We start from the raw sequence: 27156 nt of genomic DNA on the forward strand, positions 1-27156 counted from the left end.
CGACTGTACACCGCCCCCAGGTCGCAGGGGTGTGCAAAGGCTCGGGAGATCCTAACCCTGCACGCACCCAGTGCCACGGCCAAAGAGGACAGCGGTAGAAACCGAGGCGCAAGAAGAAGGCCTGGCCTCCTGGCCTCCTCCGAATACAGAACCAGACTTTTGACATTTATTGACGTTTATCGAGGTAGTTGCCACTTCCTGAGCGCTTATTGTATGTCGGACGCTTTGATGCTTTAAGTGCATGCACTCATTTAATGCCCACAAAGACCCAATGAACCGAGCACTGCTGTTACCCGCGTCTTCCAGGTCTGATCCCAGGCCCCTTTGTCTCCACAGACTAGTTATGCCCCTCGCCCAACTTTCAGAACTGTTTATGTCCCTGTGGGATTCGTAGTAGTTTAGGGCTGTTTCCTAGGGGAAGGGCTTCTTGGCCCTAAGGGAGAAAAAGTTGACGAACAGCAGCTGGGCATCTGTGGAAACAGAGAGTCTTATCCCTGTGGGTGAATGGCCACAAGTGATGTCTGTTGACCACCTGCCCAAGGCAAAGTGATTCTGGCCTCAGAGTAAATGTCACCTCCTCAGAGAGCCTTCTCTGATCCCTGACTTCTCTCTCTCTCTTTTTTTTTTTTTTTTTTTAAAGATTGTATTTATTTATTTGAGAGAGAGACAGGGAGAGAGAGCATGAGTGAGAAGAAGGGCAGAGAGAGAAGCAGACTCCCCGTGGAGCTGGGAGCCCGATGCAGGACTCGATCCTGGGACTCCGAGATCATGACCTGAGCCGAAAGCAGTTGTCCAACCAACTGAGCCACCCAGGCGTCCTGCCTGCCTGGCCCTGCTGGAATGATCCCTGACTTCTCATAGAGCCACCTCCTACACCTGTTTCTCTCTGTAGAACTTAGTTCTTCTAATATTTTTCTTGTTGGTTTTCTGTCTCCTCCCTAGAATGCAGCCCAAGACCTGCTTGTCATGTTCACTTCCGTAGTAGCCCCTGGCCAGCCACACAAAAACAATTAGTAAATGTTGGTTTAAAAAAAAGTGTGGGGGCGCCTGGGTGGCTCAGTCGTTAATCCTTAAGCATCTGCCTTCAGCTCAGGTCGTGATCCCAGGGTCCTGGGATCCAGCCCCCAATCCAGCTCCCTGCTCAGCGGGCAGCCTTCTTCTCCCTCTCCCACTCCCCTGCTTGTGTTCCCTCCTTGCTGTGTCTGTCTCTCTGTCAAATAAATAAATAAAATCTTTAAAAAAGAAAAAAAAAATGTGGGAGGGGGCACCTGTTGGCCTTGCCAAATCCCTTCCAGGCCCAGGTTTTGGTCTGATGCTCTGCAGCTCTGGATTGGTGGCTACTCTGGCACTGCCCCCACTGCCCCTAGGTTGATATCACTAGTGGGCGACAGCAGGGTAACCCCTTGAGGTACAAACCCTGCATAACAAAGCCTGGCCCTGGTCCCAGAGATCTGGGATGTTCCTTATGAGTCAAGGTGTATTCAGACCCAGAGTCCCCCAGGTTCAGTGTCCCGGTGGATGCCAGAATCCCCTTGGCATCATCTCTGCCAGGGAGAAGTCCTACATTCCTAGGTCAAGGATGTCCTTTGACAGGGAGCTCACCACATTCTGCTGTGAGACTGATCTAAAGGTTAGGAAGTTCTCCTTAGCTCGGAAATTACCTTCCAAACTCAAGTTCCGTCTTCAGGAAGAACAGCTTCTTCTCTTTTCCTAGTGGAGATATTTGCAGACCTCTGTGGTCCCCCACCCAGGCTTCTCCTTGCCTGTCCTGACAAACCTGTCCCTTTACCTTCCTTGCTCCAGTTTCCTGACCCTTCTCCACTCCAGTTTCTTTTTTCGGGGTGTATTTTAGGTTCAATCAAAGACTGCTCAGAATGTGGTGCTCAGTCAGTCCAGGGCTCAGGGATCCAGCCAGGGAGTGAACTTCACGGATCACAGAGGGATAGTCCGCACGTAAGGACAATGCCACCTGCCCACTGTGAAGTTGCAGGCCAGGCTAAGTTTGAGAGCCACCACACTGGGTCTGCTCAGGGTAAGCTTGTCGGCTAAAACCCTAGACTTGTGTGCCTCCCAGTTCCGTCCTGCCAGGTTCTTCCAAGTTCTGAGCTCCTGCCCATTATTGTTTTCCCCCAGTGATTTTTAAAGGTAGCTAGAATAGTTCTACAATGCAAAATTCAAAAGGCACCTACAAGTTACAGTGCCCTATACTTCTTTCTTTCTGATGGCTGTCCTCAGCCCTCAGCTCTTCTCCCCAGGATCTCCTACTGTTACCAGTTTCCTGTGTTCATCCATTAGATTGTGTCCCTTAGTGTTGAACTTGGGTTTGTCCTTGTCAGTCTTCCTCCAGGCTCCAGCAGGTTGGAGTCTTTAGTGTTTGGGGGTCTGTCTTCCTTTAGCCCTCCTATAGGCCTTTTCTCCCAGAAGAGGGCTGGCTGCAGTGTGATAATCGGTGTGATAATTTCACGATATGAAAACCTCATATCGTGACTGCATTCCCAACTTGACGGCAAGTTCCTGGAGAGGAAACGGGAATCTGGAGCTCAGGGCCCCTTTGTCGTTCTTATCGAGGCTCGACTTGGGAATGTCTTGTGAAAGAGGCTTCATTGGAAGGTTCTTCTAGAGGTTGGGATTCACTGGTGCCACGTGGGTCCTGGGTATCTCTTATTATTTTAAGCCTTCAGTGGTGCCCCGTGCTGTGCGTCCTGGGTGGAGAGCCACCGCTTAAATGTTTTTGTTCTATAAGTAAGGAAACTGAAGCCGGGAGAGGGGAAGGCAGCTGCACGTGCAGAGAGAGCATGCTGTAGTCGGGGAGCTCAGGCTCCCAGTGACCACCATGTCCTTCTCTCATCTATAGAACAGCTTATTTTGCTGCATTGTGTGGGGGAGACAGACCACATAGAGTAGCGGTCAAGAGAACTGAGGTCCGATTGCTTGTATACACCCTCAACACAGCCTCACGCAGGTCCACCTGGAAGCCCTGAACGGACACTTGTCTGCCACATGCACGTGGAGGTGTGCCCGTGTTTACAGGCCCACGTAGGACCATATGACACATACCCAAGCACAAACACACAGCCACAACCGCTGCCTTTTCCCCTTGTGCTCTCTCTCAGTCTAATAGCGCATATTCCTTTTGTCATCTTTTTCCAGGTAAATGGAAAGAGCATTTTTCAGTCTCCCTTTATGACTTCTGCTGGATTCCTGCTCTGGCTTTTCTGCTCTCCACAGGGTTCTGGGCTTTCTTTGTGATTCTCTTTGGCCATCCTGCCCTGCTCCTCCCTGTGTGCTGAGTAGGGGTGGGGGTGGGGGTCTGCCCTGCTGGGTTCTCAGGCTCTTATCTTGCTTTAAAGCACTTAATCTTGCATGTGTCCAACCTTTTCAGCCACTTGGCTTCTAATCTTGTCCCTGAGGGTTCTACTGTGCATCTCCCAGAAGAGACTGTTACTTCATCCCGCTCTGTTCTGCATTCCCCCTGCAGCTGCTGGTCTCCTGCCAGTCTGCTGATGGGTGCTCTGTTAGCGGAGAAAAAGGGAGGAGTCTATGCCCAGTGGTGATTCAGCTCCTTATGCCATTTTCTGCAGAGCTTATCAGTTTGCCTCCGCCTGTCCCATGCCTGGGGAGGTTGTTTTGCTACTTTTAATGTTTTCTCCCTTAAAATCACTCCTCCTGCTCCCACCCCTTCCCCTTGGATCCTCAGAAGCACCTATTCCATTGAAATCTGCTTTCTTAAATTTTTCTTTTTCCTTTGGCTAGCGTCACTACTTTTCTTGGAAGTGTTTGGGGGGCACTTTTTCCAAGCATATCTTCCACCTGGAAATGTCAGAAGGTTCATGACATGCTCAAGATTGGAGGCTCCTTCAAGATCGTGTCTCCTTTACGTGATGAGCAGCTCATTGCTTCCTGAGGAACTCGTTCTACTGTGAACACCCCTGGTTGTCCATTCTTTCTGCCCCTGAGTCAAGAGTCCGGACTGCTTAGAGCTCCCCCAAGAGGCTCCTGATTGCTATCCTGGTAGCCACTTGGCAAACCGGTACCCTCTCTTCCTTTTGACCTCCCAGCCAGACTAGAGGTGTCCTCACCCTGTTCAGTGAGAGGGCACACGGGCTTTGGGGTCATCCTCAGCTAGGTTCAATGCCATATTTCTCCATCTGCTATCCATCTATTTATCCATCTCCTATCTGCTATAGGGCTTTGCACGTGCTCTGTAACTTCACCTGTTTCCTCATTTGTAAAATAAAGCTCCTCATACTTACCTCTTTGGATCCTTGCAGAAATAGAATAAAACAGCAGAGTTAAGATCTTAACATTAGGCCTTGTACATAACAGACACTGTTACTAGTAGTTATTTAGGATTATTATCACCACCAGCCTTACTGTTGGATCGACCCGGTGCTAGTGGACGGAGAGTGGGGAGAAAGCATACGAAATATTGGGCGGTCTCTTAAGGTGTTGGAAGGAGAACACATTTGGGATGGAAGCGAGCAGTAAAAGAGGCAGCAAATGGAAAGCCGTGTCTGGATACAAGTGCTAAGCTGTCTGGTGCTGGCAGTAGATGCCCTACACGGTCAGGATGGAGAGAGCTCCGCCCAGCCAGGGGTGTTCTCGCCTTCTCTGTCCAGTGAGTTCCCCTGTGTGTTCAGGACGCCCCAATCTCCGTCTAACCCCGATCACTGCCCTGAGCTCCGTCCAGGCCTATTTTTCAACTCCAATTGGACACTAACCTCTGAGCAGCACAGAGCATCGTTGCCCTGAACTCACCATCTCCTGCCCAAATCTCTTCCAGGAATGTCCCACCCTCTGCTGGTTCACCTAGAGCAGCCAGCCAGCCCCTCTCCTTGGCTCTATCTCTTTTGACCCAATTTCCTCCCCAACCACCTACCCCTACTGATTTTACCTCTTAAATTGAACGAACATTTCCATTCTCCTGCAGCTCTCCTCCCTTTACCATCGTCTAGGTCTCGGTCACATCTTTCCTCAATTGCTGCAACACCCTTCCAGCTCTTCTGGTCTTCAGTCTTGTTTCCTCCAATCTGTGTCACAAGGTGATCTTGCTAAATTCCTTCATCTCACTACCCTGGCTCTCCACTGATCTCAGGAAAAAGTGCACAGCCCTCACCCAGGCAGACAGTGAGGATAACCACAGCTATAGGGCTCCGTAGAGCCCTGGCTGTCTTTCTCTTCTGCCCTGTCGTGCCCCATGCCCACTGCTTTGCAGTCCTGTTAACCACCCAAGGGTCTCGGAACAAGGCAGACTCTCTCTTATCTCCCGTTTTTGCTACTGCCTGTGTCCGGAACATCCACTGCGTCAGGCATCTTTAAGATGCTGCTCAGGTGTTGTCTCCTTTGTGACATCTTCCCCAGGCTGGATTAGATGTCCTTCTGGCATATTCCTGTGCAACATGTCGTGCTTTGTGGCAACTGTCTGTCTGCCTCCCTTGCTTACCTCGGAGTTCCTATATAGGTAAGAACCCAACCATGTTTTCATCATGTACCATGATAGGACATTAATACGTGTAGGATGTACAGATGGTTGGGAATTTGGGATCTGAGTGGGGCCTTGAGAAATGGTCTGGAGTGAGATGACCTGGGTTAGAAATCTGGTTCCTTCTCAACAGGTCTATGTGCATTGGACAAGTGGCAACCCTGCACTCATCCTTTTAGCTAGCTTTTTAGTATTTGCCATGTGCCAGAGTGATGGGTGCTGGAGATGTAGGCTGAGTCCCTGTTCACCCGGAGCTCTCATTCTGATGTGGTACAAAGACATTTATTGCCAGGACGTTGAATGCTGTGACTACAGAAAGGGCTCAGGTAGAGGCTAACTTAACAGCGGCGCTTTGGGCAGGGCAGTTGGGAAAGCCTTGGTGATGTGTAGGCTGCATCCTAAAGGCAAAGAGAGTAGCTCTGTGGGGGCGGACAGACCATTTAAGGTGGGAAGAACCATGTGTTTGAGCCCCGAGCAGGGAAGAGGAGTGTGATCACTGCAGGATCAGGTGTGGCTCAAGGGCGAAGATCGTAGGGCTGGAGAAAGCAGCTAAAAGGGAAGTGAGGGGTAGTGGGGCCAAATGTGTAGGCCTGATGGGTCACGAGGTGGGTGACTGGAGGTAGCTGCTGAAGGGCCCTAGCAAGGCAGGGAGGTACTCTGGCTTACGTTTGGGAACAGTGTCTGAGAGGCGGAATGAACAGGAGTCATTGTGGTGACACAGAACAACTCGGTGGCTTCTGCCTTGTATAGGATGGACGCTGTGTCATTATCAAAACTGGGGCGGATGGAGGGAAATCAAGAGTTCTGTTTGAGCCAGACTGGGTTTGGGAGGTCCGTGAGTATTCAAGTCATGTAAATGCTTAGAAATGAGAGTTTATTGGCAGCTGGGTGTCTCAGTCGGTTAACCGTCTGCCTTGGGCTCAGGTCACGCCTTGGGCTCAGGTCACGATCCCAGGGTCCTGGGATCTAGTCCTGCATCAGGCTCCCTGCTCAGTGGGGAGTCTGCTTTGCCTGCTGCTCCCCGTGCTTGTGCTCTCAATCCCTCTCTGAGAAATAAATAAATAAAATCTTAAAAAAAGAAATGAGAGTTTAGATTTGGGATGGGGGTGGGGGTGGGGCTGGGAGCGGGCGGCTCTCTGAATTGGGGCTTCCTCCTTGGTAAAAAGGAAGTATCAGCTGAACTGATTTCCTGGGGCAGCTTGAAGGAGTCTGGGGCAGAAGCCGCACGAAGCATTCTTGCAGCAGCCTGGCCAGAAGAAAATGCTCGCAGGTGGTGTTGAGAGGGTCATCCATGCCATAGTCTCTGGACACAGCAGTGGGTGGTGAGGGATGGAGTTTAAAAACATGGATTTAGAAGTCTGCTGTCTAGAAGAAATCTGCTCTCCAGAACCCAAATAATGCACGCAGAGGAAAATCTGTATTTTATCTAGGCTGTGCTTAGTGGCTTCCAGCCCAGGAGCACAGTAGGGAAGGGGGTGTGAGCTTACTAGCCAACACCACCTCAGTCAGATGATCAAGACTGACATATCATGTTGAAGGCGGGTCCCCTTGATGTGATGTGCTGGCAAATTGCTGTCAAGGGACAGTCTACAAAATATGTGACCAGTACACCTCAAAGCTGTCAAGGTTATCAAAAATAGAGAAAGTTTAAGAAAATGCCATAGCTTGGGGCGCCTGGGTGGCTCAGTGGGTTAAAGCCTCTGCCTTCAGCTCAGGTCATAACCTCAGGGTCCTGGGATCAAGCCCCACATCAGATTCTCTGCTTAGCGTGGAGCCTGCTTCCTTCTCTCTGCCTGCCTCTCTGCCTACTTGTGATCTCTGTCAAATAAATAAATAAATTCTTAAAAAAAAACAAAAAAAGAAAGAAAGAAAATGTCATAGCTCCAAATATTAAATGTAGTGTGGTATCCTGGAATGCATAAAAGGACTTTAGGGGTGCTGGGTGGCTCAGTCTGTTAAACGTTAAACATTAAAAATATCTGTCTTCACTGAGGTAATGATCGTGGGGTTCTGGAATCCAGCCCCACATCTGGCACCCTGCTCAGTGGGGAGCCTGATTCTCTCTCTTCCTCTGCAGCTCCCCTGGCTTGTGCTCTCTCACTTCCTCTCTCTCAAAAAAAAAAAAAAACAAAAAACAAAAAACAAACCCCCCCCCCCAAAACAAAACAAAACAAAAAAAACTTTAAAAAACCCTGACTTTAGGGAAAAACTAAGGAACTGGAGTGAAACATGGACTTTAGTTTATAATAATGTATCAGTGTTGGTCCGTTAGTTGCAAGAAATGCGCCATGCTAATGTAACGAGTTAGCCACAGGAGAAGGCCGGCGCGGGGCTGTTGTACAGCAACTCTTTGTTCCATCTTTGCAACTTTTCTGTAAATCTAAAACTATTCTAAAATCCGTGTTTGTTTAAATTAACAATAAAACAATCTGGCGTTGGTATACGAGTTAGACAGAAGTTCTTCCACCTTCTGCACCAAAATGCTACTCTTGGCCTTAGAGAATGTTTCTGGCAGCCCCATGGACAGTTCTGCTCTAGGGCAACCTTGACTCTCCTTGACTGGGCAAAGCTGTCTCAATGTGTAAATCTGAGTTGCTCCATGTTTGGAATTCTGGAGATCATTGCTACACAACCCTTTCCCTCTTCTTAGGAGTCTATCTTCTTACTCCAGGGCCTGTGGGAAGTCAGGTATCTTGCGGGCTGAGGCACTGAAGTGTCTGAGCAGTGCATGGGGACTGGGGACTCCACTGCCGCAGCACAAGGCCTCTTCACTCATTCTGTTGACAGTCACTGTGGACCTAGGACGAGCCAAGAAGGGTCCTGGGTACCAAAGTTAGAGCAGGTTAAAAAAATAACTCCCATTTCCTTGGAGCTTACATTCCGGTGAGGAGAGAGAGACAAATGGATAATTAAGTGCTAAGGAATGAGAAGTGCTAATAAGGAAAACTAAAGAAGGAGGAGAGAAAAGGAAGGTGCTACGTGAGACAGGTAGAGCAGGGAAGGCTTCTCTGTCACCTTTAAGCCAAGACTTCAATGGGGGAGCAAACCATAAGGACCTAGAGGCGGGGGCAGGATGGGCAGGGGGAACAGCTTATGCAAAGACCCTGAGGCAGAGCATGCCTGTGTCTGAGGAATGCAGAGGGGGCCAGTGGGGGAGGGGCAGAATGAGAGGAGAGATCAATCAGCCCTCAGGAGGTCGGATCACGTAGGCCTTGTGAGTTATGGTGAGGGCTTTGAATTATATTCCTAGTGGGATGGAAGCCATTGGACATTTCAAATTGGTAATTTAACACGATATGATTAACATTTTAAAAAGCTCTCTCTGGCTATTGTGTGGAGAACAGACTACAGGAAGAGTAGGTGGAAGCACAGATAATTAGGAGGCTATGAACACATCCAGAGACGGATAACAGCAGCAGCGAAAGCGGTGCAGCACTGCTGGGTTCCCAGTCTGTCTTGGGAAAGTTGGTAGGATTTGCCGGTGGACTGGATGTTGGGGACGAGGGACAGATGAGTCAGTGGCGGTTCCAAAGGTTTTGGCCTCAGCTCCTGAAGAGTGGGGCGGCGGGGTGGGTCGGGGGGTGGCGCGGGGAGTCCGTGCACAGAGCAGTAATTCACACTGCAGGGCTGAGTGTGGGGGGAGAGGAGGCCGGTGCGCGAGCCCCGCACTGCCCAGTGTTCCACGGCTGGGAAGCTGGAGAGACAGTAAGGGAGGCCAAGAAAGGGCAGTCAGAGGAGTGGAAGGAGAGCAGAGAGCTGTCCACAGGCCAAGTGCAGGGGTCAGGAAAGAAAACTGACCCTTGGATGTGGCACCTGAGGTCACGGGTGACCTCGGTAAGGGAACTTCTGATGGGCTGTTGAGGATAAAAGCCTGAAGGAGTAGAAGCAAGAGGCAGGATGCAGGAACAGCTTCAAAATACTTTCACTTTCCAGGGAGCAGAGACGCGGCTGTCAGAGGGAATCTAGAAGCAGGGAAGTTGTTAGTGTGGAGAGCTGTTAGTGTGGGCATGCAGATGGCAGGCGGACAGGAAAGAGCCAAAGATCCGGTAGAGATGGAGGCAGGAGAAAGGGGGCAACCGCAAGAGTGAAGCCCCCAGAGGCGGGAGGAGGGGTGGCCCTGGATGCAGAGTCGGACCCCGCAGGCCGGGAGTGCGGGTCTCTCCCTCCCCCTCATCTTCCCATCATCTGCTCCGTCTTCTCAGTTCTGAGCTGGACCTGAGTCTGCTTGTGCCCCACACCCCTCCAGCTGGGGACTTCCACCGCTCCTGGGTCTCCCCTCCCCGCTGCACTGCCTGCACCCTCTCCCTTGGCCTCCGGCCCCCAGGTCTCTCTTGGAGCTTCCAGTCTGTCCTGAGGCAACACTCACATCCTCTCTAGCTCATCTTAAACACAATTTGACTTCTGGCGTTTCCTCTCACCACCCAGATTGTACACCTTGTTCGGTAACTAACGTGCAGATTGCATTTCTGGGACACTGTCACAGACCTCGCTGGACTTTCCCCCTTGGGAGATGGGCATTATCTCCACATTCCAGGCTCAGAGAGCTTGGTGCGGGGCTACACTGCCGAGTCCCAGAGCCTCCCTCCCTTAGGTCACTGGACCACAGGGCTCGGGGAGCCAGTACGGCCTGTCCTGCTTGGTCATCCACTCCTCTGTGGCTGTGTCCTGCAGGGGAAGGACGCCAAGCCCTTTGGTCTCCTTCCCCACGCAAGCCCCAACCTCTGGGCACTTCTTCACCAGAGGAAGGCTGGTGTGCAGGCCTCCATCCGGGAGTGTGTGAAGAACCAGGCATCCGGGGAGCAGGGGCTATGGCTGTTTTCCATCTCTGAGTTAAGGGCAGGTAGGAAAGCCAACTCAATGACAAACCCCAGCTCCACCCCTCCACCTGGGCCTCAGACTTCACCAGCTTCCAGAAACTATGGCAGGACATCGGCCTAGCAGAGGGAAAGAAGCCAAGTTCTAATCTTTAATCAGAAGAGCAGAAACTGGGGCACCTGGGTGGCTCAGTGGGTTAAAGCCCCTGCCTTTGGCTCAGGTCATGATCCCAGGGTCCTGGGATCAAGCCCCACATCGGCTCTCTGCTCGGCAGGGAGCCTGCTTCCTGCCTCTCTACCTACTTGTGATCTCTGCCTGTCAAATGAATAAATAAAATCTTAAAAAAAAAAAAAAAGGGCGCCTGGGTGGCTCAGTGGGTTAAGCCGCTGCCTTCGGCTCAGGTCATGATCTCGGGGTCCCGGGATCGAGTCCCGCATCGGGCTCTCTGCTCAGCGGGGAGCCTGCTTCCTCCTCTCTCTCTCTCTCTCTGCCTGCCTCTCGGCCTACTTGTGATCTCTGTCTGTCAAATAAATAAATAAAATATTAAAAAAAAAAAAAAAAAAAAGAAGAGCAGAAATTGCCCTTGACATGTCATTGTCTTGGGAGGTGGGATTTGGGAATAGTGAGTCCTATAGAAAAAGAAGAGATTGGTGTGAGCAGAGCGTTACTTCTGTTTCTGACCTCTGAGTGCCTCATACTGGGCAAGGCACCTTCATGCCTATTTCTCTAATTAAGGAAATGAGAATACTTCTTGCCAGCCATTTGAAAGGAGTTGATTTTGAAAGGAGTCGACTGTGTTGTGGAGGGGAGAGGGTCGTACAGATCCTGAGTCACAGTGAGAGGCATAGAAGCCCAAGCCTTGCTAGTTGGTAAGAAATCACCAGTTTATTGAATGAAAAACCCAACCAACATCCACTCAGTCCCTCAAGCCCCGCCCCTCTCCGGCCCCGAGAGAGCAGCTCATCTCAGCCCAGGAGACGCTCCGGACGCAGGGCTGAGCAGGGGTAAGGGCTGGAGGAGTTTGGGGAGGTATGGAGAATGAGAAAAACACTTTTCAAAATGAAGTTCTGTGCAAAAACTTCTAGAAGGGGTGAGAGAGGGCAACGGTAAAGCTCCGAAGGTGCGCGGTGTCGGGGGGGGGGGCACGGAGGGCTACGGCTGGGATGGTGGCCCTGTGTGCTCAGCTTCTCCTGAGAATGCTGATGGCCAAGGCTGAGGGGTTGGCTCAGACCCCCATGGCGAGAGGGCAGGATTGGAGCCCACTGGAGAAACACCCGCTGGGAAGGCGGGCTCTCTGCCTAGGCGTGAGGAGGGGACGGACACAATAGGGAGTGTGACACAAATAGACACGGAAGGCACAGGGAGATGCAGGGTCACAGACAATATGCCGGTGGGGGGGTCTCTCTCCCTTCTGTCCCAGTCTGGAGTTCAGGAAGAGGCAGCCCTGTGCTGGCGGGGGAAGGGGAGAGGCAGAGGGAGGAGAGTCACCAACAGGGGGAAGCCACAAGGACAGGGGTTGGTGCCCAAGCAAGTCACATGGAACCACCAAGAGACTGGCTGTGCAGAGAACCAAAGAAACATTCAAGGGTGCTTGTGACATGTAGGGGGGAACCTGGGGGTAAGTGAGGTGGTCGTGCATGGGGGAGACTGGGAAGGCCCCTCCACCCCAGAGAAACATGGCATCACCATAAAAAAGCTGTCCTGGTGGTGAGGGAGGGTGGGGCTGCCCCTGTGACTGTGGAGGGGAGGTGGGGGGGTCCTTGGGTTCAGGGTACCCCTCTGACCCCCAGTGGGAGAACCCACAGCATGGGAAGTGGCCGTGGGCTCCACTTGAGGGGGACAGGCAGGGCAGCTGGCAGAGATGGGGAGGCCTGGACTCCCTGCTGGGGGCCAGGATCCCAGGCTTCCTATTTCCAGGAAGGAACTGGAGCCATGTGAGGAGATTAGAAGTCAGTGAAGGAATGCCCAGGCCTCAATTCCAGGGATGGGCGCCAGAAGGCAAAATCGACATGCCTTGGCCTGGAGCAGGAAGGAGAGGACTGAGCAGGAGGGAGGGGGGCAGTGTCCCCACTGGCAGTGTCCTTCAGGACTGGGCAAAAAAGACGCAGACTCCCGGGCCAGGAAAGGGGATGCTGGGCCGGGGCCTGCTGGCCTCCCCCTGCCCGCAGGCGGTGAGGCTGGTGGCAGTGCCAGGAGGGAGAGTGGCCAGGAGAGAATGCCCTCAGGTGGCCTTGCTGCCACTGAACAGTCCCACTGGAAAGTGCTTGACATGGGTGGGCCACTGGGCCGCCAGCTGGAAGAACTTGATGTCACTCCACTCGACTCCGTCGATGGACACTGGGGTGACAGGGGAAGGAGGGGTTGACCAGGGCTGCTAAGGCCACCTCCCCAGGGTCCCTTGGGGAGGGCCATCGCCTCCCTCCCCCCAGAGTCCCCGGCCCCTCTTCTTCCCACCCCGCCCGGCACCTTCCGCCCATTTCTCCGTACCTCTCAGCATGGTCTGCTGCTGCTTAGCGGAGCAGATGAGGCGGCTGATACCCTCGATGACCTGGCTCTTGGAATCTACCTCCTTTTCTCGAGGTTTCTTGCTCAGGAAGATGGTGGGAACTGGAAGGCAAGCAAAACCACCTCCATCACAGCCCTTGGAAAAGCAGCCACCCCTCTCCTCTCTCTCATCCCCACCAGCCCCTCTTCCTGTGGGAAGGGGAGGTGATTTGCAGCCAGCCATCCCTTCTCCCCCCTCCCTAGCTCGGGGGATGCAGGAAGTGCAAACCAGATCTTTGTTCCGCCCCCTCTCAGCACAAGCCTCTCCCTGAACCTTGGTATCTTTAACTGTGTAACGAGGACCTGGAGCTAGTTAGTTTCTGAGGTCCCTTCTGACTTGAATGTTCTAGGTAGCCTGTGGGGCAAGGTGCCCGTGTCCTTGGGCTCTCCCTCCTACACGCTCACATGCACATAGGGCCGAGTCTGCTGTGGCTAGGAGGGCCTCATGGCAGGGTCTGCAATGGCTCTGGCCCAGGGCTTTCAGGGCATCGAGGGGCGCATCACGGCAGGCTTGCCCGGGCTGCGTCTCTGAGCTGCCTCTGTTGTTTGGCTTTAGGTCTGTTGCAGCCCCTGCTTGCCCCCATGCGGAGCACTATGAAGCAGAGGCATGAACAGAAAGAGGCCTAGCTGCTTTGGGAGTGCTGAGGAGGGAGGGTCCGGCAGTTAAAGGAACCTGACCGCTGGCTGGCGGTGGGCTGTGAGGGCCCGAGTCCCCCGGCAGGCTTGCCCGCTGCGGCCGGCGCACAGCAGAGCACACAGCGGCAAGCTCTGCCTGGCACTGGCCCGGCCGGGGGCGTTCCTGCCTTACTCTCTCAGAGCAGAGGGCCTGGGGACACCCCCCAACTCTGCCTCTAGTGCCTGAAACCGCCCCTCTTATCCAAAATGGGCTGTACTACTCGTAATTCTTTTTAAAAAATATTTTATTTATTTGAAAGAGAGCATGAGTGGAGAGAGGAAGAAGGAGACTCCCTGCTGAGCAGGGAGACCAACATGGGACCCGATCCAAGGACCCTGAGATCATGACCTGATCTGAAGGCAGACACTTTTTCTTTTTTTAAAGATTTTATTTATTTATTTGACAGAGAGAGAGATCACAAGTAGGCAGAGAGACAGGAAGAGAGAGAGAGAGGAAGGGAAGCAGACTCCCTGCTGAGCAGAGAGCCTGATGCGGGGCTCGATATCATGACCTGAGCCAAAGGCAGAGGCTTTAACCCACTGAGCCACGCAGCGCCCCCCGAAGGCAGACACTTAACTGACTGAGCCACGCAGGTGCCTTTAACTCCTCTTAACTCTTAAACAACTATGCCCTTTTGCTCATGTGGGCTTGAGCGACTTCTAGGACTGGGTGCAAATGCCTGCTTCATGGGGACGCAGTGATGGCCTCCTCTGTCATGTGGTCCACCCTAGAGGGCAGTGGCTGGAAAGGCTCCGTTCGTTATGGCAGCACTAACTGCCCCAGACCCTACGGCGCTGATGTTCAGCAGGCAGGGACCGATTACTCACTGGGGGCATTCATTTCCTTGATTACAGAAGGACCGGCCTCATCTCGCAAGGTGAGCTAAGAGCCTTGCAGGACCCTGGGCTGGACCACATGATAGATGGGCTGCTCTGCCCTCATCCAGAGGGCTCCCCGACCCTGAGAGGAGTCAGTGAACCCTGGTGGCCCCGATCGTCCCTGGCCTCAGATGTCACCTACCTTTCTTGTTCTTCTCTTTGGTGACTACAGTCATTGCCATGGTGCCGGAAAGCTGGGCCTCCCCACCATGGGGCAGGCGGGACACCTGCACTGAGCGGAAGACGCTCTTGAGGGTGTTCTTGGAGCTGGCATCCCTCTTGTCACCTTCCCTCCTCCGCTCGCCAGGGTGGCCCAGCCAGTAGTCCACCTGGAGGCCAATCACGTCCCCATATGGGCTGTTGGGGCTCCTGAGGAAGGGGAACAGTAACGGAGAGTAGGCTCTGCCCTCAGTTCCCAACTACACGGCCGGCCTCAGGGATCAGCAGGGGACTGCCAGGCTCCGGGCAGGGTGAGGGGAGGTGGCGGGCTAGTGGTCCTGGGTTCCCCCCGGTCCCACAGAATTGGTTTCTGTGGGAAGGGAGTGATGGAATGATCGGAAGACAAAGTCAGGAGAGGGTGAAGACCTGAGGCACTGTGAGGGAACCAAACACAAAGTCACAGGGGCGGAGAGGAGCGGAGAGGAAGGAGGCTTGCCGCAGGAGGTGTGCACACATACTTACACACGCTCCTGCATGCACTCGTGCACACACATACATGGACACACCCGGCAAGCAGAGCCCAGGCAAGACCCAACTGAGGGCCAGAGAGACAAAGTGTGCAGAAGCGCAAGCACCTTGGCCGGCTCCGCCACAGCCCCAGGAGGCCGAGCCGGTGGCTGCCGACCCGCAGCTTTCTCTTATTTATGGCACTTCTAGCTCAGGGGTAATTTTAGCTCCATGGGGAGAAAAGGCTGATGTTTTCTAGAAAGGAGGTGTCAGACACAATAGGTACACAGGCTACAAAAGTCATCTGACATTTCTCTTTCTGCCTGGTTCTAGCTGTTCCACTAGAAACCAGCTTTAATGGGATGGGAAAGGAGGTCGAGGTTAAGGGCTGGTCTGCAGACCCTTCGGGAAGCCTGGAACCCTGAAGCATTACTGGCCGTGTGCGATTTCCTCCTTTCCTGAACTGTCCCTCCCACAGATCAGCGAGACCACGAAGGGAAGGGGGAAGGAAGGAGGGGAGGAGGGTGAGGGAGGGCACGGGCTGGGATCCAAGGCGCAACCGACGCTTCTCGACATCTGAGAACATTCACGCTCTTCAGGGACCACGACCCTGTCACTGGTGTTTCTGGACAAAACACTAGCCAGTGCCTACCCTCTCTGCTGCTGAGGACCCTCCCCAGAAGAAACAGGAAGAGGCCAGGCAGAGAAAAGGGGAAGAGGGAGGAAGAAGGTGCAGCGGCCCATCTGTGTTCCTGCCCCACGCCTGCCCTTTACTCACCTCATGGCCTGTTCCCCTCGGGCCCCTTCTGGGACGGCTCTGCTCCACCCTCCCCTTCAGCGCCTCCTGCTCAGGCCTGGCAGGACAGCTGCCTCCTGAGAGGCCACCCTGAGCACCTGGTCTAAACTCTGGATACTTAAGACCCTAAAGAAATTCTTTCCCCTTGCAGAACCATCCTCTACTGGTTTTTCATAGTGCTCACTGCAATCTACAGTTTGAATTTTTTACGGCTCTGGCATTGCCAGGGCCCAGCAGCCTAAGCTCTAAGACTAGGACTAGCCTTTCCTATTTGCTGCTACAGCTCCAGTGCCCCAAATGGCACTGGACAGACAGACAGACTGCCTGCCTGAAAGAAGGCAGCAGCTCCCGCATGCCAGGTACCAACAACACAAGCTCTTCCTGAAGCCTCACAAAACTCTGACATGGCCATTTCACTCCACTCCCGGAGTCCGAAACGAAGCTTAGTAACTAAACTTTAGAAACTTTAGTTTGGCTCCTAATCCTTTTCAGAGGCCCATTTGTGTACTTGCTTGTAAAATCCATTTTTAGCAAGAACCCTGCTAAGACAGTTAGCAAGAGCCCCACCCCCCATCTGATCCCCTGCGGCTCCTCACCCCTGCCGCCCCCCCAGGAGACGTCTGACACCATGACTTGTCTCAGCAAGAGTCCTGTCAGGACTCTTCCGAAGCCCCCCCCCCCCCTGCTGTACCCCTGGCTTTTCCTCTTAGTAATTTTCCACCCATGCTCACTCCCAGGGTAGACATCTCCACGTGGAGCTGAGCCACCCACCCTGCAAAATCCACAGCAGTGCCCCCTACACCTGTCTCGATGGTCACGCCCTGATGTGGTCTCCCTCACTGTGTCTTTTTTTTTTTTTTAAGGTTTTATTTATTTATTTGGGGTGGGGGAAGCATGCAAGTGGGGGGAGGGGCAGAGGCAGAGGCAGAGAGAGAATTCCAAGCTGACTCTGTGCTGAGTGTGGATCCTGGACATGGGGCTCGATCCCACGATCCTGAGACCACGACCTGGGCTGAAATCAAGAGTCAGAGGCTTAACCAACTGAGTCACCCAGGTGCCCCTCCCTCACTGTGCTTTAACAAGTGTCACTGAGTAATCTGTTCTTTAGCACAAGCTAGTACAGTCAACTAACACAGAGTCATGACTCAAACCGGGCTGTGCAGGTCTCCCATGGCGGCACTCCACCACACCCGCCAGACCCCAGCAAGACCCCTGCATAGCACTTTACAGGCTGGTACGAGCCCCCCTGCCACTTGTCTCATTCCCTTCTACCCCGGGAGACAGATGGGGAAGAAAGTAACCCGCACTGTACAGAGTAGCTCCACGTGCCTGGCTAGCACCCCAAGTCTCTGAATTGGGACTCCAAAGCTCTCGCCACTGTCCTGTTCTCCACACTCAGTAAGCCATCGTCGTCATGCAATGCTGTAGGCAGGCGGGGATGGAGGGGTGGGGGAGGGGGGAGCTAAGTCGGTCAGGTTCCTGGGCACTGATGGAGGGGTTTGGAAGGAAGGAGAGGTATGGGCAAGAGCCCCTTACCCCATGACGGCGAGGGCACTGCTCATGGAGGGGGATGAAGGAGGGGTGGCTGTGGTATCTCGGCTCAGGCCTGAGCTGGAAGGCGGTGATGTGGAGGGCACGGTGAGGCTGACCACGGGCGAGTCGTCCCCATCGCCTGTCAGGGGGACAGATACAGTTGGTCAGAGGAAGCCACCCCTGACCAGTTAATGACAAGGGGTCTCAGCTGCTGCTGAGCTAAGTGTGGACAGCTCCCCACTGCCCCCTGCTACTTCACCTGGGAAGTGAGGGTGCCCAAACTCTGACTTAACCTTAGGACACCCAGAGGCTTCACCTTCTGGCCTGCCGGACTAGAGAGGAGGCCGAGAAGGCATCGCCTCACTCCACAGGGGCACCAGGGCCCCAGGCTCACCTGCTGTGGAGGGAGAGTCTTCAACCAGACCCACCTTCACCACCTGGGAGAAAGAAGAGACGCTGCATTAGGTCCTCTGACTAAAGCTGTACGCATTTTGGTCCACTTGGAAGCCAGTGATTAGACACAATAGCCATTACTATATATCATGCTTTAAATATCTTTGCAAATCCAGATCTGATCTTTATATGTAAAAAAAGCCCCATTCCAAACAATGAGCTGGAGGGCACACAAGACCTCACAGCTCACCTCTGGGGAGTGCAAGGCCACCCCGAAGGCAGGACCCATTTCAGTATTCTGATCGGGCTTCTTCTAAGACCACATGGGTAAGACACCGTCTTCCCACGTCAGAGCCACTGGGAGAAAGCTTGGTAAGGCAGCGTGCTGCGGTGGGTGGGGGAGACTCCCTGAATGCCTGCCTGTGTGAAACCAAGCAAGGGACCAGTTTCCTCCTTTCTAGACTTGCTGGAATCTGAGAGAATATGGATAAGATAGTGATCCCAGGCACCCCCACCCGTTCTCTACCTCAAGGCAGTGTACTAATTTCAGCTTCCCAAAGAATTTTAGATTTCTCATAGAGAATTCTGGGAAGGAGAGAGGGGGCCCTCCAGCAGCCAGCAAAGGCACAGCTAGAAACAGACTATTTGAATGTCACAGCTGTGGCTTGAAGTGACAGGTGAATCCTGATGAAGTAGCAGGCCCAGGGCCTAGCACCTGGCAGAGGTGCTAGGGAGTGCTATGAGGTCACGGAAACGGGACCCCAGGGACTGACGGGGAGTCGAGATCACGATCACGTGTGGATGGTTCCCTCAAGGCTACTCAGAACACAGGGCTGCTATTCCCTTGTTTGTCCCAAACTCTCTATGCATCCTTATTTTAGTTCCTGGAAAGTAACATCCTAACATTCCCAACTTCCTGGATACAATTCCCCTTGCTCCCCTGGTATTATATGAGGCTGCCCTTCCTTTGTTTATTTCAATTGAAAAAAAAATTTTTTTTCACATCTCTCTCTGTCTGTGAGGCTAGAGTGGGCAGCAACCCACAGCTCCATGAAGATGCAAATCAAATCATCAGCCTAGGCTACAGACTGTGGTCTAGAGCTTCCAACATGGCTTCTGGGAGTAGCCCCAGGGCCTAACAGGGACTAAGTGGACTGTTCAGACAGGAGGTCTTAGCAAGGCACAAGAAGGGGCAACCGAATTTCTCCAGGCTCAGGGATTTCCCACGATCACTCAAGACTTCCAGAACCTGGGTTGAGCATAGAAGAGGCCCTTCACATTTGCATATGCCCCCTACCCAAAGCTAGGAGATTGGAGGAAAAAAGACAAGCTGATTTTGAAGAGAAATTCGATTGTCTCACACATGGAAATCTGAAATTTCAGTCATGCTTTTGTGGTATGCTTTCGTCTCCCAGGGTGTCACCTCTGTCACCTCTGGGGTCCCTCTTTTGGTTGGGTCTCTGCCTTATGGCTCACTACTGCCAAATGAAAAGACAGCACCACCTGACATCAGAGATACCCAAGAGGTTTCCCTTTGATTTCCAAAATCAACTCATCTAGAGATTCTCCTTTGACTAAATAGGAGGGAAAAGAAGGAATCTTCGTTTCAAAGGTACATCTGACCCTGGACACAGAAATACCTACTTCTTGGACTTCTCTTCAGAATATCATCTATCATTATTTCATTTCAGAGGCAGCTTGCTTTTCCCTGGAGGCTGCAGAACTATGCTCTGGACGTCCTGCCCCAGGCCAAGGCACCAGGTTCAGGGCTTGGTGTAATAAAAAGGAGATACCAGTGGTGATCTGGGGACAGCCCATGATTCGGGAAAGGAGAACACCAAAAGGAGCAGCTCAGTGCATATCCCAGCCCCGGGTTTCTCCACCTGGGCACTACTGACACTGGGGCCAGATCAGTCTGTCGTAGGGGCTGTTCTGAGCACTGTGGGAAGTTCAGCAGCACCCCTGCTCCCTAACCATCAGATGCCAGTAGAACCCCAACTTCAGCTGTGACAACCAAAAAACGTCTGCAGACACTGCTAGACCTCTCCTGGGGGCAAAACTGCTTCTGGATGAGAACCACTGTCTAGATGAATCTTGGGTGTGTGTGTGTGCGCGCGCGCACACATGAGGGCACTGGGGGACAGGAAGGCCAGGAGAACGGGTGTGGTACAGAGGAGCAGGGAGTCAGTACTCACACCAATGAAGGGGATAAACTTCTGATAGGAGTCTTCATCAGGGCTGTTGGGAGACAAAGGGAAGCCTTACAGTTAGTGGGTCATCTGCATGGAGAGCTGGGGATACAAGCTTTTCATAGTTTACTGTGGTGTCAAGGGAGTCCAGACACTACATGACAATTTCCATCGCATCTCAGGACGGCACGAGGAGCCTCAGATGGAGGCAAAAAAAATAGTTTTGCATGCTACACCATGTGTGAATGTCAGCGCCTAGGATGGGCTTCTCTTATACTGAGGGGGTATCCATTTGGGCGGGGAGGCCCAGGTTAGGGAGGGGAGTGCCTGGATGGGAGGTAGTCAAAACCCCGTCTCTTTTGCTCTTGGCTGCCTATGAAGGGAAATGGGTGGGGAGACGGAAAAATACAGAAAAGGGAAGAAAACTCAAGATTTATCTAGCCCACCCACCTGTTTCCAAGAAATTCCCTGAAGTCAAACTTACAACTTATGTCTGCAGGTCAGCATGGCCTCAGCCACAGGGAGCTGGTGCGTCACCCCCGCCCCGTTGACATACTGCATGACCCGACCTACCACGTCCAGTTGCTCTGGAGAAAAGACAAGAGATAACTACCAACTTATTTCAGCAGGCAAACCTGAAAACCCTCTTAAAGAGACCCCTTCTGGAGACCCATCAGAAGACCCTAGCAGCTGCAGTAGAGAAAGCGTTCTAAGGGTCCTCTGGCTTTGAATATAAGAAATGATGAACCAAAGAGCTGTTCTCTCCTTTCCGACCTCTGCACTTCCTCAGTTTTGCTCTTTCTCAGGCTGATCACGCTCCCACATCACGTCTGTTTTGCTCAAACCAATCTCGTAATCTAGAGGAACCCCTCCACTCCAACTCTCTGCCCATCACTTCCTTCAAGGTCTGGCGATGCATTTACTGCTCCCCAGCCTTGCAAGGTTCAAGCTCACTCTAAGCCCTGCCACTCCTACTCTGTATTTCAGACAAAAGACAAGGTCAGCATAGTGTTACTCGCTTATCAACAGATTGCTTAGTAACTATCCTCTGCTTCTTATATTTGAGTTCTACCACTAGAGATGTCCTCCTCACCACCTCCTCATGCCCGTCCTCATTTCTAGATGTACAGGAGCAGAGCAGAAAGCAGAGACTGAAAACATCCAGAGTGAAGAAGGGCTGCTCATAATGGGCCTCCCCCTAACAAATATTTGCTGAAAAAATAAACATGCAAGAGACTGGGGGTGGCAGAGGCGCAGGGAGGAAGAGAAGCACGCTCCTGCAGCCTTCTCCTCTGGCCAAGACTGGCTCTCCGTGGACCAGGTGGCATCCTGCCTCAACCCCTTGCGGAGGGCCATTACCTGACACGGGGGGCTCCGAGCGACTGAAGAGATCTCTCCAGCTAGAATCCAGGAAGGTACTGCTGTATCTGCTGTCAACTGAGCCCAAGTATTTGGCGACAGGGTGAGAACCTGGGAGATGGAAACCAGAGAAGGTAAACTGGTTAAGGGGTAGAATGATGGCCTGGCCTTCGGTCTCCCTAACTGTCCCTTCGTAGGGCCCAGCCCCAACATGCTGCTTCAGGAATGAAATCTGCCCCATCTTTACCGAGGGGAATGATGAGAAAGCGCATGTAGCCAAGCCAGTCAGAGGTCTTGCTGGCCAGCGACTTGACAAAGAACCGGAGGATGGAGCTCAGGTAGCTCTGGCCTCCCACGGCTGCCACCTTCACCGGTCTCGGCATGGATGAGTTGCAGTTGCAGCTGGGGAGCAAGGGAAGAGTCACAACCACATCCGGGAGGTTCACCAGCGTCCTGCTCGGAGGAGGGGCCCAAGCTCTGACTTTACTTGATCTCAACAACCCGCAGGGAAAAAATTAGCCAGTAAGCATAATTCCCAGAGAAGCCATAAACTACAGTGCTTCTGCAATTAGGAGAGAAATGTAGGATCAAAGAGGACAGATAATCATCTAGAAGAAAGAATTGGCTTAGGCTAATGGGAGGCAATTTGGCAGTGCTGCCAGGGGTCAGCAGTGGGCATGAACCAAGACACCTGCAAGGCCCGAAGTTCTCGTTCCCATTGGCAGGGACTCCTGGCCCCTAGTCTAGGGAGGTCCTGAGGAGGGAAAGCCCTGACTCTGGATGCCACATGGCACAGCACAGTTAGAGGGGTGAGAGTAAAATGCCTTTGTAAAACTCTGGTTCTCTCTTCCTGATCTTCTTCATCCTGGGTCTAAGAAGATGATGTGGCGGGTCAAGGAGAGTCCAGGTGGGGAGGAAGGGAGAGCAGGAAAATGACGTTTTCACACGCTGACCTCTGGGACCAGCAGGGTCATCAGAGGACCATTGCCTGCCATTGCCCAACCACACAGTGACCAAGGATTTTTGGTCTGATGAGGCCAGGCGGTCCTGTCACTGCTTAGAAGTCAGGGTGGGAGGAAGAGGTGAGAGGGAACCCCAAAGGGCAGGAGGTAAGTAGAACCCTTACTAGCGCTGGATACGGGTGAGCAGGGCGGACAGCACGGCCTGGACCTCTACGGTGGAACAGGTACACACCACAGGCTTCCGTTGGTCTTGGAGCAGTTCTGCCACATACTGGGGGGCAGGGAGGGAAAGGGCGGGGACACAGGTGAGGCCACGCAGCAGGGACAACAGCTCTCCCACAGGCACCAAGAGAGCAAGGCCTAGCTAGAGGTGCAGGGCCCCAGCCTCTGTCCTTCAGACCAGAGCTGGGCCGAGAAGGTCAGGGTTCCTGCCGCCACTGACGAGAAGGTGGGGCTAGAGCCCATGCAGACATGCTCACCAGGCCACGTGGGAAGGCTAAGGAATCTTTAGATTCCAATGCTGTCTCTGTAGGATATGTTCCAGGAGGCAGGGCTATTAGGAAAGAGGGATTCTGGCACAGGATCTAATTGGGTGGACAGCAGTGACTGGGAGCCCAAGCGGATTGGCTCTGCCTCTTCTGAACTGCCTTCATGGGACCCACGGGCCACCTCGGGCACGTTACAGCACTTCGTACCTCTCAAGATACCATTATTCCGCTATGCTGATGGGAAAACCACACATAACCCCCCAGGAAGGAAGGTAGATCAGTTGCTTTTCTACAGATGAGGAAGCCGAGGTACAGAAAATAAGGGACGTGAGATCCCACAGGCCAGAACGTGACAGAAGTAGGACAGGATCCCAAAGCTATCGGCTGAGTTCAGGGAAGAGGGGCCCGAGATGTGGGGCTCACTTTCCTTTTTCTCCATGTCCTGCGTCTTGTTCCCCAGAACCCTTCCTCCCCATCCCTGCCATCTGTAATGCTTTACCTGGCCCTGCCAGTCAGCAGTGTTGACAAGGATGACATTTTCCGGGAGGGCTGCATCCGATACCAGGATCTGATTCAGCTGGTCATATACCACCTTTCTTGGGATCTGTAGGGACAGAAGTGCCTGTCAGGCATCCCAGGCAGTCTACCAGGCAGTCTAAGGGCAGGGGAGGGAGCAGTGGGGTAGAAGATCTCTGGAGCAAGGGCATTCAGAGAAAACATACTAGGAATTTCTGGAGGAGACCCAGTACCCCACCGGTCAGAGCAAACCGGAAAGGAGCAGGATAAAGAGTGAGCAGAGTCCTTAAGGAACACGCACTCGGACTCCAGGAACAAAGCCACAGCAGCTGTCCTGACAGAGGGAGGAGCGCGGTGAGCCTCCCTTAAGGGTAACAATAGAGCATGCAGTACCGGGAGAGGAGGGGGAGGTACCAGTTAGCTGGTGCTCCCCGAAGTGAAAACGAGGGCAGTGGGGAGAGAACCAAGGAGCACAGCAGTGAGTGCCGTGTGGGGAGCCCCACTGTCGCAGAGGACAACAGGTACTTCAGGAACAGTGACTAGCAAGAAGGACGACCCCTCGCCCCAGGCACAGTCTATTCTGGTCTCCAGCTCACTCTCAGCTCTGTGACAGCATTGAACTCGGGAAGCCACGTTGACACAAACTCTCCTCTCACTGATATTTATCAGGTAAATGAACAGGCTTGCTGTTCTCCAGAGGAGGAGGAGCTGTGTGAGCTCCTTCCCCAAGCCCCCTGCACCGCTGGCCTTTAGGAAGAGGACGGAATTCCCGAGGCCCAGTCTCTTTTGCTTCTCTTCCAGCCTACTCTTAGGTCTCTCAATCAAAGAATTTTAATACTGTTGATTTGTCACCTTGAAGTCACAATCACTGGCCCACAGTAGTGCTCAAGTTATCTGAGCCCAGGTGGGAGACGTCCAGTGGGATTTTGACGGCTGCTGTCCTCTAGAACGACTGGCTCACCACACGGTCTCCAGACAGATGTCTGATGGGGGCAGAGGAGGCAGAGCAAACAAGGTGTGGAAATGCCACTTGGGCTGATGCAGGCTGCGACGAAGCCGGTGTCTCCTGCTCCCCCCTCTGCTCCCCGAAGAGCAGCTACCAAGCCAATCCCACATGAGGAGTGGCGCATGGTAGACTTCTCTGATGTAGATCTGTCTTCAAGACTTTTACTCAGGGCACTTCAAAGTATTCCTCCTTTTTTCTCTACCTAACCACCCCAGGAAGATGACAAAACAGAAGCCAAGGGCTGAGGACGCTCAGAGGGTCCCGGCCTGGAGGGGTGAGGGGGTACCTGTGTGCTGTGGCCCAGGTCGGGCGACCGCTCGCTGTCAGAGCTGTTGGTCCTCTCGCTCAGGGGCTTGGAGAGCTGCCGCTCCTTCAGGGGTGTGCTCCTCTTCTGCCGCGGTGTGAGCACCCCATCCATTCTGCTGCCGGAGACGTGGGAAGGAGATAGTTACTAGCCTTTGCAATCCAAGGCCACGGCTAGTCCCACTCTTCCCTAGGCCAGGAGCCTCTGCTGAGCATGGTCACAGCCTGGCACTATTTGATTGGTTTAATTCTACTCCCTGTTTTAGGATTTTCTTCTCATCTTGAGTACCTGGGGGAAGCAGAACCTTGGAGATCTGTTTTGCTGGATTTCATGGGAGTTTTGACCTTCTCCGGCACAACCAGACTCGTGCTCACATCGCCAAACATGTCCTGGTCAGTGATTTCCTGCCATGGAAGAAAGGAAACAGCAAGGGTTACTGCCCTGTCAGTGACCACCCAGGAGTCTCATCTGTTTTGACAGGGCCCATCACCATGACAGGGAGAGTCGGTCTCTTAGTCTTTTTTCCTTGGAAGCACAGGGTTCTACAGCTCCTACCTCACCAGAGGAGGAAGACTTCTGTTTAACTTAACTGAGCATACCCACTGTCTGGAGACTGTCTCTTGCTAGTCAGTGTGCATTTATGAACTATGCGTCAACGCACAAACTCGGACTGATGCTCTGGCTTCTTTAGGTAGGAAGGAGAATTTTAACCAGGAAGTGAAATGACTGGAGTTTCACTTCGGAAATGGCCACTCTGCAGTATGAACCACAGTTGGGCAAGAGTGGAAGCTGGGTTTTTGGATTTGTGGTGAACTATAAAGTGCAAGTGAGAAGTTTTAGATTACCCTGCATCAGGCCTAACGTTGGGTTATACACCAGATCTTCAAGGCACCATCATTTATATAGGAAACCGAAGTCTGAACTAATTCTTCCTTGGACTCCATTCAACTACCAGGTCTCACCGTGAGGCTAATACATAGTCCAGCCCCAGACGGTATTGGTAAGGTTCTCTGCTCCCTCCCGCCCTGTGTCCATGTCCAGTCCCACTGGGTGAACTTCTGCATATTCTGAGAGGCCCAGTTTAGATGTCCCTCTCTAGTCGGAATCACTCTGTCCTTCCCTCGGCCTCCACAGAGCCTCTGCACAGGTGTACACAGCGTGTCTTTCCTCCTGGAGGGTGGCATCTTGATGCCAGACACCATGACGTTCTCACCTTTGCATCTTCATAGCTCAGCACATGTAGCTGCCCAGAAAACGTTGTTTAAACTGGGCACCCCAGGCAATTCATTCCGTTTCTCTAGGGCTTGGCCTGCCCTCCTGGGCAGCTCGTGTCTCTTAGGGGAAACACTTGACCAATAGTCACTTGGAAATTTAACGTGTAGGCTGCCTGCTCACTCTAAGAGCCACACTGGAGGAATGGTTTTTGAGAGGAAGATACCGGTTATCATCTCTCAGAAGTAAATAAGGGTGACAGAGAGTGAGAAGTTATCTGAATTAGCATTTAATCAGATCGAGTTAAAAAACAGAATGGGGACATTTTTGGTTTGCTAATTTAGGGAATGACCTGTTCTCCAGGGTAGGTTACATTTCATGGGTAGGGATTCCAGGAAGAAAGAGAACACAGGACATTCACAAGTCCACAGATACAAGATCCCAGGGTGGTCCTAAAGGTCTTTTGGTTTTATTTAAGATATAAAAACTATGTTAAATGGGGGACTGAGCCACACATACCAGAGTGTCTGTTTCAGTCAAGCTGTCATCTTGGTTTTTAATCCAAGCAGATTTGACTTTTTCTAGAGCAGCCAATTCCATCTGCAAAAATTATAATAATTAGTCATCACCAATCCAAGTAACTACCATTCTAACTGGTTTTCTAGATTCCCGAGGAGTTTAAAATACTCCCACTTAATATGAAGACCTCATAAAATCTTTGGAATTTTAGTCTTTTTTTTTTTTTAAAGATTTTATTTATTTTACTTGACAGACAGAGATCACAAGTAGGCAGAGAGAGAGAGAGGAGGAAGCAGGCACCCTGCTGAGCAGAGAGCCCGATGTGGGGCTCGATCCCAGGACCCTGGGATCATGACCTGAGCCGAAGGCAGAGGCTTTAACCCACTGAGCCACCCAGGCACCCGGAATTTTAGTCTTATAAGGAGTATGTTTTTGTGAAAACTAAGTGTCAGAAGGGTCAGTTATTTTTATAATCATTAAATTACACAGTAAGATGCAGAACCCAGCAGTTCTGACTCTCACAAGATGTCACAGAAAAGAGAGGCTCAAAGTTTAGATGGCTTTGTATGGGATCCACAGGGTCTCTGACTCTGGATGTAGTAAATGCCCTTTATCCAGGAGGGACATTTGGGGCCTCTTCTACTTGTCAGAAGTTATTGAGAAGAAAGGAGAATCTCACAGTTCAGGTCTTTGACTTTGAGACTAAAGTCATCCATGGCAGCCAAATTTATTTTGCTTGGTAGAAACATCTAGAATATCCTCAAAAAAATTAATATACTAAGCAAAAAGACACCCAATGTCAAGCCATTTAGGTATGA

General features: G+C 52.4%; 1 protein-coding gene across 2 annotated transcripts in view; it reads right to left on the reverse strand.

The window, feature by feature from the left end:
- Positions 1-11499: 11499 nt before the first annotated feature.
- PACS1 (phosphofurin acidic cluster sorting protein 1) overlaps positions 11500-27156 on the reverse strand; it is a 140229-nt gene continuing 124572 nt past the window's right edge. Inside the window, exons 11-24 of one of the 2 annotated variants that reach the window (XM_059401138.1) lie at positions 26339-26419; positions 24896-25011; positions 24590-24722; positions 23281-23385; positions 22458-22564; positions 21579-21733; positions 21332-21442; positions 20457-20559; positions 19979-20021; positions 17785-17827; positions 17394-17529; positions 14538-14764; positions 12785-12904; positions 11500-12634 (exon numbers count right to left, since the gene is read on the reverse strand). In XM_059401138.1, coding sequence (XP_059257121.1) covers positions 12519-12634; positions 12785-12904; positions 14538-14764; positions 17394-17529; positions 17785-17827; positions 19979-20021; positions 20457-20559; positions 21332-21442; positions 21579-21733; positions 22458-22564; positions 23281-23385; positions 24590-24722; positions 24896-25011; positions 26339-26419 — 1596 coding nt within the window. In that variant the 3' untranslated portion in view covers positions 11500-12518. Of the gene's footprint in view, positions 12635-12784; positions 12905-14537; positions 14765-17393; positions 17530-17784; positions 17828-19978; positions 20022-20456; positions 20560-21331; positions 21443-21578; positions 21734-22457; positions 22565-23280; positions 23386-24589; positions 24726-24895; positions 25012-26338; positions 26420-27156 lie in introns of both variants that reach the window. The other variant, XM_059401129.1, reaches the window with a different exon arrangement.

Source organism: Mustela nigripes, chromosome 1, assembly GCF_022355385.1.
Source record: "Mustela nigripes isolate SB6536 chromosome 1, MUSNIG.SB6536, whole genome shotgun sequence".
Classification (NCBI taxonomy): domain Eukaryota; kingdom Metazoa; phylum Chordata; class Mammalia; order Carnivora; family Mustelidae; genus Mustela; species Mustela nigripes.